The sequence below is a fragment of the Thermobia domestica genome, chromosome 12 (genome assembly GCF_964235325.1).
Source record: "Thermobia domestica chromosome 12, izTheDome1.hap1.1, whole genome shotgun sequence".
Classification (NCBI taxonomy): Eukaryota; Metazoa; Arthropoda; class Insecta; order Zygentoma; family Lepismatidae; genus Thermobia; species Thermobia domestica.
In genome coordinates, this window is record NC_137465.1 from 38,274,619 (window position 1) to 38,283,893 (window position 9,275).

Sequence of the window (9,275 nt, forward strand, 5' to 3'; positions counted from 1 at the left end):
AGAAATGAAGAAAAAATACTTCAGTTTGCGCGTGAAGACTCACCTAGATTGAAGCACCCCAAACTGAATAAAACAAATCCACAAGCTACGGGAAAGATTTCAAAAACAAGGTCGGACTGGACAGGTTTGTTGGAAGGGTGGAGGGGACGTTCTGATAGTGCAAACTTGATGTGTTAACAGATTATTGTTTACACTTTTCCTGATATACATTATATCGTCTTAGTACATAATAAAAAAAACATTATTTTAAAATGAGAGCAAAGTATACTGTTTAATTGCTAGTCCTCTTACAACCAATTACAATTTCAGTTTTTTTATAGTGTCCGCAGTTCGCTGAGTTAGATACTTCTTTGGAAATTTATCATGAGTTAAAATAATGGTTTGTAATACTCCCAGAAACTGACCAAATGAACTTGGATAAGACAAATTCTTGACATAATAAACACATAGGAGCAGCAAGCAGGCCTCTTCAATATCACAGGTGTTATCAAGCTGCACTGTTTCACCACTTCCTGTCCACAGGATTTTGGACTCGGGGGCATAGAAAATGGCTGGTCCTGGAGGTTTCAAGCTTTCTTGAAACGTTTCCTATGATATATATGGAAAAGGAATGAATTCAGATATGTTTAGTAAAACATAAGGAATAAAGTACATTTTTACATAAAAGAATAAAACCACCAAATAAAACTGCTGTGTAAAATATAGTTGTTTTATCAAGTATCATCATCATAGGTATTCTGCCTTTATTGGCAGGTCACTTGCCGCAGCTGAGAAGCTTCCATGCTCCACGATCCTCCGCTAACCTTTTCGTCTTAGCGTATGATCTTTCTGTTTTAATATCATCCATTAATTGTAGTCTCTTTCGCCCCCTCCCTCTCTTTCCCGCCACCATACCCTCTAGGACGTCCCTCATGATACAATCTCTTCTTAGGCAATGCCCCAACCAGTTTCTCTTCCTCTTCCTGATAATATCTAAAAGTGTCCTTTTCTCACCCACCATTTCTAACACTCTCTCATTCGTTTTCCGCTCGACCCAACTAACTCTTTCCAATCTTCTCCACACCCACATTTCGAAGGCTTCCAGTCGATTTTCGTCACCCTTACGCAATGTCCACGTTTCCGCCCCATACAGCACAACACTCCACACGAAGCATTTTATGAGTCTTTTTCTCAACTCTTTGTTCAAGGTCCCACAAAACAGACTTTTCTTTCTTTTAAAGGCTTCTTTCGCCATTCCTATCCTTGATTTTATTTCACGTTCGCATTTCATGTCATTACTAAGAACACTACCCAGGTATCGAAAACTATTCACTTGTTCTATTTTCTCCCCTCCTACTTTTATATTTGACACAGACCCCTTCGTTCCAATCACCATGGCTTTTGTCTTTCTAACATTTATTTTCATCCCATATTCTTCAAAGCCCCTTCTCATTTTTTCTAACATTTTATTGATTTTCTTTCCAGATTCTGCAACAAGGGCCATATCGTCTGCAAATCTTATGCATCTAATCATCCTACCTCCTACCGAAATGCCATCATCATCATGTAGGCTCTTTTTTACTATCTCTTCTAGATAGACATTAAATAGTGTTGGCGAGAGGCAGCATCCTTGTCGATCTCCCCTTCCAATTGTACTCTCAATTATCAAGTATAACCACATCTAAATTGGAAAGTTGTTTATATACTACTAGCAGCGTTCACCCCGCTTCGCTGCGGTCACCCCGGAACGCAATAAACTTTGTTACTTAGATAATTTTTACTTTTTCGCTTTCAAGTGATATGATAAAAACCATAGAAGATTGCAGTAAATGTTAACATTATATCGCCTGTCATTTATGTTAACCCGCCCCGCTTCGCTGCGGTCACCCCCGAACGCAATAAACTTTGTTACTTAGATAATTTTTACTTTTTCGCTTTCAAGTGATATGATAAAAACCATTATAACGCCTGTCATGTATGTTAACCCGCCGAGTGACACGGTTATGCGGGTTGCATATAAATACGTTTATTTTTATACCTATGATGAACTAATAACAAAGGATTTGTACGTATGGACACCTGAATGGTCAATTATCTCAAGACACTGGTAATTGAAAATTAAAGTGATATGATAAAAACCATCTAGGGTCCAAATCCTAATAACCCCCCAAAAATAAAAGAAATTGGTTCAGCCGTATTAGCGTGATGAGCGGACAAAGGATTTGTACGTTCTCTTTTATATATATAGATTGTTATGTAGACAAGTTAATTAAATACGACAAACAAATAGAAGCACTCCTTAGAAAGTTTAACAATATTAATTTTAAAATCGAGTTTACAAGATAATTTAAAACTAATATTTTTTTCTGGGATCTGCTAATATGGCATAGCGCACATGTTCCAAACAACATTCTAAAGTAAAACTACTTCAAAGGAAACATACAACGTGATAGAATAATGTGTAAAACATGAAACATATGAGGTGGAAATAAGAGAAAACTTCCTGTTTAAGAAATTAATGAACATGTGTGGTTTCAGGGCCACAAACGCTCGAAGTTATGGTGGCATCGTCGCAAATGTCGTCATACCTCGACAGATAGTGGCGGCACGCGAGGTCGGTTTATAAAATCACAACTGAAATAGTACCCAATACATCTATATCAGCAATCCTTCTGATTGAGAAGTTCCGCATAGATAGGTCTTGCAATGTGAGGATTCCATTGTAAAGCAATCATATGAGATAAGCACAGAATATCTAAACAGCAATTGCCGTTCACAAACACTGCTTGCTTAAATCTATGTACTGGGTTCTACTTCGAAATGAAATGAAATGAAATCTTTAAGTTTCACGTCCCACGGTTGTGCCAGCGGTGGTGGTGAGAAATGAATGAAATGGTGGAATGAAGAAAGTGGGAGGAAACGGGAGAACTCCGAGAAAACCCACGCACGAGGTGTTTGTCCACCACATTTCACTTGGCGCAAGCCGGTATCGAACCAGGGACCCAATGCACCACTGAGCCACCGCAGCCCATTTTGGGTTCTACTTCGACTGTAATTTCTAAGTCGAGACGACCTATATCATTATTTGTCAAGATACAACGTCTCTTGTGACGATCTCACCGTAATATTGAGAGCCTGTAACTGGGAAACTCCGCGTGTTTTGAATGTTCTAAGCTACTTTTTTTTTCAACTCAACTACTCACACGTTTTGAGAACTCAATACAATTATCAATAAAATTATTTTTCTTTCATTTTACTTTATACATGGTATCAAATCACGATGATCCGGCAAAAAAACTCCGAGGCATGAATTCGGATCGGAGTCCATCATTTGAGGACATACTTTAACCTCTTCAATTTTTCTTTACGCCTTAGTGGCGAACGGTGATAAAAGTATATGAAAGAAATTTCCTCTTTGTGCACTATCATAGCTTCTGAAAATTTCAGATGCAGTAGTCTAGGGGAAAAATAGATCGAAATCGAATGACTTTGGAAGTTTCTTTCCCTCCTTTTCTAATAAAGGCTTAAAAGTATCTTTTGTTTTAACAACGAAAAATATGTGGCATTTCTTTTCAGAAACAAGTACTGCTATTGCTACAACTGATACTACTCTTAATAAATAGGTAGTGGCGAAAATATGAAATATAGATATTGTGTCCTATGCTGCATGAATCATTATCTTTCCTTAGCAGGGCGGGTGAGAATGAAAATAAAGTTACATGTACTTAAGACCTTCAAATATCCATGCCAAATTGAAAGGGACGACATTTTTAGTTCCATAAGTCTTTCTGGAGGATGGGGGGTAATATCGAACAATCTTCAAACTGTTTTTCCTTAAAAAAAAAAAAAAAGACAAAAGGAAAGCTCATATCACTAAAAACTCAACGTACCAAATTGATACATCTGTTGGATCCCTTTGGATGGAGATATCGTTCCAAGGCCACCAAGTTCTTTTCAATATTTAAAGCATCTAGCTTATTCACTACAGTTAGTAATTTCTTTTTCATTGCGTCCAAACATTTGCCAAATATTAATTCGGCTTCGGTTGCTAACTGAAACAAAAGATTAGTAGATTAGCACACCGTATAGAAATATTCTTTGGAAAAATAATATACTTTGATTTTTTTTTAAGTGATGACATCTTTGACATCTTAGTATGCTACAACACTGGTAATTTTACTTTAGATATTGGATACGCTTATTCTTGTTAAAACTGTATTTTTGGCAGGGTTTACCGAAGTGAGCTGACCCTACTTGAAAAAAACCCGCCGGAGTTTTTGAGCTTTTTGTAAGTATATTACTTGTACAACTAACCTGATCACATTGAAAGTGACTGTACAAAATGTTGGACTTTTCTTTCGAATTAGACGCTTTAACGTTAAGGTATACTACAACATTCAATATATACTAATTAAGTCTTTTGTAAGACTTTAATAAAGATATCAATTTCACTGAATGAAAAAAAAAACTTGAGATAATTATAGGGCCTACAGGGTGGTCCTAAAGTATTTAAACTCCCCTGCATTGATCAAATGTAACATTTTAGTTTATAGGTTTATTGCTTCGGCTGTTCCGAACTAAAGATAAAGAAACTAAGTCTATCTGATGAATAACAATAAGAAATTATATGTATAAAAAGCAATGAGTTGATCAGTACGGGGCTGTATACCTACTTTTGCCCCCCCCCCCGCCTGTAGAACAAATTAATGTGTGGATTATGTTTAATATAAAATTGAATGTTTTACTTCTAATATAAAGCTTCGACGTACAGTAAATAATTACTTTTTTAACTTTTACGTCCCACGGTTATGCCGACTAGGCAAAAGGAGACGGTAATGGTGAATAATGAATGAAATTGTGGAATGAAGAAAGTGGGAGGAAACAGGAAACCCCGAGAAAACTCACGCACACAGTGTTTGTCCACACAAAGCCCCACTTGGCGCGAGCAGGGATCGAACCAATGACTCCATGCACCAGAGGTGAACGTTCTACCACTGAGCCACCGTAGCCCCTACAGTAAATAAAGTAGCATTATCGGAAAAGAACCGTCGTGAAACAAGTGGTCAGGGAATTCCCATAATTGAACGCACAAACCATCGGAAGTAAATACTCTAACAATAAAACCATTTATTTTACATTGGAAGATATTTAATTTCATTTCGCACAAACCATCGGAAGTAAACACTTCAACAATAAAACCATTTATTTTACATTGGAAGATATTTAATTTCATTTAAGACATTTTGAAACATTTGCTTCATAAAATATGGATTATATCTGTTTTAAATTAATATATTTAGTATTAATACTATTAGTTACTCCTGTATACTTGTTCCCTTTTAAATTCTACTTTTTATTGGCAGATTTTTTTTTTTTTGTGTGTGTGTGTGTAAACCTTTGAATGCTTATTAACTTTGGTTACCACGTAGCATCAAAGTTAATGTTTTAACTCCTAGCTGGTATAACGGCTAGCATAAGCACTTTTGGTGTACGGGATTCCGGGTTCGATTCCCGGTGGGAATCCTGGAAAAATGAATGATTTTCGTGGTTCGGATTCCACATTAAATTGTAGGTTTACGTCTCATATAAGATCGCTGCTGAAAATAGACGCTAAACTTCAATAACCAATCAACTAGTCAAAGTTAATGTTAACATATAGATTTGCAAGCAGAATAAAGATTGTAACACTAAGGAGACGACGAGACTTTAGCTTCTTATTATAGCATCTTCAAGGAAACATCTTTTATCGTTGTTACCAAAACTACGAATACTATTAGCTTCATAATACGTATTTTAATATAGACCTAAATAATATTGAAGTGGATTACAAGTATACAATGGTGATTTCAGAATATTTCGTCCAGAAAACTTTAAAATACAAAGACAGAAAGGGTGAAAAGAAATACCACGAAAATATTGAAAATATTGATAACATATTGAGTACGAGCGGATTTTTATGACCCATGGGAATTTCCCCCGGGCCACCTCCTGAAACTATTACTGCAAGTTCGGCTTAATTTGGTTGGTGCACTAGGAAGAGAGGCTGCACTGCCCGCTCTGCGTCGTCACTCTCCCTATATACTCAAACGCTGAACATCAGAGAATTCAGTCTCTAGGAAACAAAAATAGAAAATCTCAAAGAGATCTTTATACAGCAGTGAATAGAAAATTGTCGCAAATTGTGACAATGACAATCTTGAAATATAAATCATATTTTAACACTTTTACCCGAGAAACATTTAGATATACAGAAAATTTTTTAAAAAATTACAAACAAAAGATGAGTTCGTACATTTATTGAAAAATGTAGCTCAAGTAAACACGTTTGCAAACTATTCTTACCAGTTTATGGTGGAGCAAAAAGCATGGCATTACGTTTACTTCCTTATCTTTTCTTGAAAGGAATGTCTTTCTTAGTAAAAACTGCAATCTTGTTATATTCGTTGGAGTTAAGGATTGTATTGGTGTTGCCTGGAAAATTTAGAGCAAAATAAAAATAGAGGTTTCAAAGGTAAGATAACTACAGAAGCTGCAACAGCTGAACTACAGAAGCTAGTAAGAAAATGTTCCAAGTTAACTCTTATTATTGACATTAATCTATTTACATCTAATAACATCTTGAAGCAAACTCAGAGCATGATGAAACATAACACTATAGGTGACTGATAAAGTATATACATCACAAAGGAAGATATTTCACTTCGAATTAAAAACACTAGAAGATATTTCTACAGATATTAGTCGCTTTCATGATCAATTACTTGAACACAATATATTGCAATATACTAACATCAATTCTCCTCTTCAAAGTTAGTGGTACTTGGTTTGTAATACACGTTATCTTGTACAAAAATTCAACATGTTATAGTGTTAAGTTCCTACACGTCTATTAAAAAAAATAAGAACTTCTATTTGTACTCCTCCCTCATGCTGTTTTCTTTTGCTGAACGAGAAACGTCTCTCGCAATATTAATATTTCTGTCAGTGGTAAAGCAATTTGTCATAATTATTGAAATATTGTCTATCTTTACTACGATTTAAATATTAAGTCATTACAAAAATATACAACGATACAAAAATTACAATTAAATCAAATTGCGCGGTCCCAAGCACTTCTATTCCACCGGAAGATAAAACAATGAAATCTGAGTGTAACGTTCCACAATTATACCCGTTACGCTAAGGGAGACGAAGATTAAAGCAAGTGAATGATGGAAGAATTGGTGGAATGAGAAAGTGGGGGAACAAGAGAGTATCCCTAGAAAACCCACGAGCACGATGTTGTCTACCACAAATTTATTTGGCCGGGACTCGAACCAGGCACCCCACGAACGAGAAGAGAGTGCTATATCACAGAAACTGTGCCCCCAATAAAAAATTAATAATTCACTTCTGTACCCTACTTCCATATAACCAAATTTTACTAAAATATACGGATATTGTATAAATAGGCTATTCAAAATCTCTTCCCAAATTTACTATAATTACTGGTGACGATTTTAGCGATATCCGAAACATTGATGTTGCGATTCCTATTAAATTGAATTTAAAGTAATAAAATTCGCAAAAAAATAATATGAATAATAGCAAATAATGATAATAATAATATTCGCAAAAGATAAGAAACAGTCAAAATTTCGTAGTGTTAAACAATACCACAAACTATATTAAACAGGTTAAAAGAGTTAGCACTGATCTTAAGGCATCATCACAGCATTTGCGTCGTACGACTGAGAGAAACCAGGGAAAAACTTCAGTCAGGATAGGCGATTGTTGATCGCGAACCCAAGACCTTTACAATGCGAAGCCAACGCTATACCAATTGAGCTATAGCCACTCGGTAATGTAAAACAATACTTAATATGATTACCTCTAACTCTAGTAAGCAGTCAGATACATTTTCTGTTGAACTTTTTGAAGGTGAGTTAACATCGGATGCACCTGCCAGAGGTTCATTTGGTGCGACACGGATATCTTTATCTTTTGATCTCATTTTTTGACTCTTTCTTCGCTGTGCTAATCTTCTTATGAAAATATCCTACAAAAAAGCAGAGGAGAGAATTTTTACTTTTGTTTTACCAATGATAAGCTAATTCATAGTTATAAATCAAATGCTACTCCGCTTTAAAGCTGAAGCAACACAAATCACAGTATCTACCAACAAGTAATTGGTCTATTACCTGATTTTTTTCTCTGAGGTCATTACTGAGTTGATACCTCTTGCTGTTATAACAGCAGCTAGCCTTCCCGGAAGGTTCTTAACTAGGTTCTCAAGTTCGTCCAGGTTAGACAGTTGGGCACTGGAAGCTGCTCGCATCCCCCGATACCTCACCCACAGATCTCTTACCAAACGCGTTCTTTGGGATTGAGGTTGGTTTCTCAGAAGGCCGAAGAAAGTCTTGAATACTGTTCCTTTTATACCCTGGCATTATTTTGAAACTAACTAGAATCCATTCTTTAAAAGTGACATAATATTGAAAGCATTTCATTGCCTAAAAATGTACAGTACGAGGATGTTTAAGTTGCCCCGAACAACAGTGGTCCTACAATGTAGTGGGTGAAACACTAAAATATTATGTCACGACCACCAACCTTGATGGGCACTACTTACTCTGGCCTAAAATTACCTCCACCTTTTACCTACGCAGGAAGAATGCCAGAATTGGTTCGGGGCCTGTTGAACTTAGCGGCTATTCCCTACTGGACAACTCACTAAGTGGTATTCCACGATTACATCCTTATCAAAGTCCAATATTTATGCATAACGTGCCATATCCTTTATAGCTCGTTGTGCTGCTCTGCGAAACATGGTTAAGATTACATGACTGCCAAACGAAGGCAATCACCAACTACCATAGAGTGATCAATAATTTTTGGTGGCTAGCTATTCGAACGTAAATGTTTTACTTTTTATTTTTAAAAAAATATATAACTCTTAGAATTTAGTGAACCCTTACGAAGTTTAAAATTATTCCTCTCCAAAGTGTGTTTGTTCAACTTGAAGTTAGTCACGGTTATATATTGTTACCCCACGTGCGCGAATTGATGATAACATTAAAGAATAAACTGCTGTTTCATTACTTATGCACTAACATGAACTAATCTAACCTTCATGATTCAAATAGAAACAGAAACAATTTATTTCTCCCGTGTATCAGAATATATGGCACAGGCATGTAGAACTGTCCTTTCACTTCATAACCACACTGAATTATTCATGATTCTTGAAATACACTACTATGATCCTTATTTTCAGAGTTAAGGTATGCCACTGGATGTTCCAAATAATGAACCGA

The 9,275-nt window shown here is 36.0% G+C and overlaps 1 protein-coding gene across 1 annotated transcript; it reads right to left on the reverse strand.

The window, feature by feature from the left end:
• Positions 1-288: 288 nt before the first annotated feature.
• LOC145665692 (uncharacterized) lies at positions 289-8,007 on the reverse strand. The gene is made up of 4 exons (XM_081732854.1): positions 7,850-8,007; positions 6,322-6,450; positions 3,870-4,031; positions 289-588 (listed from the first exon to the last, which is right to left on the reverse strand). The coding sequence occupies exons 1-4, from the start codon at positions 7,970-7,972 to the stop codon at positions 298-300; spliced, it is 705 nt and encodes a 234-aa protein (XP_081588980.1). The 5' UTR covers positions 7,973-8,007; the 3' UTR covers positions 289-297.
• Between the last annotated feature and the right edge of the window lie 1,268 nt (positions 8,008-9,275).

What these genes read in the sequence shown, in the direction of transcription:
- LOC145665692 (XM_081732854.1), bottom strand. Translation starts at nt 7,972, where the DNA reads ATGAGATCAAAAGATAAAGATATCCGTGTCGCACCAAATGAACCTCTG. An exon ending in ACTGCTTACTAGAGTTAGAG is followed by an intron (nt 6,451 to 7,849) that starts GTAATCATATTA and finishes TAAATTTTCCAG; the next exon opens with GCAACACCAATACAATCCTT. An exon ending in CCAACAGATGTATCAATTTG is followed by an intron (nt 589 to 3,869) that starts GTACGTTGAGTT and finishes TATATATCATAG; the next exon opens with GAAACGTTTCAAGAAAGCTT.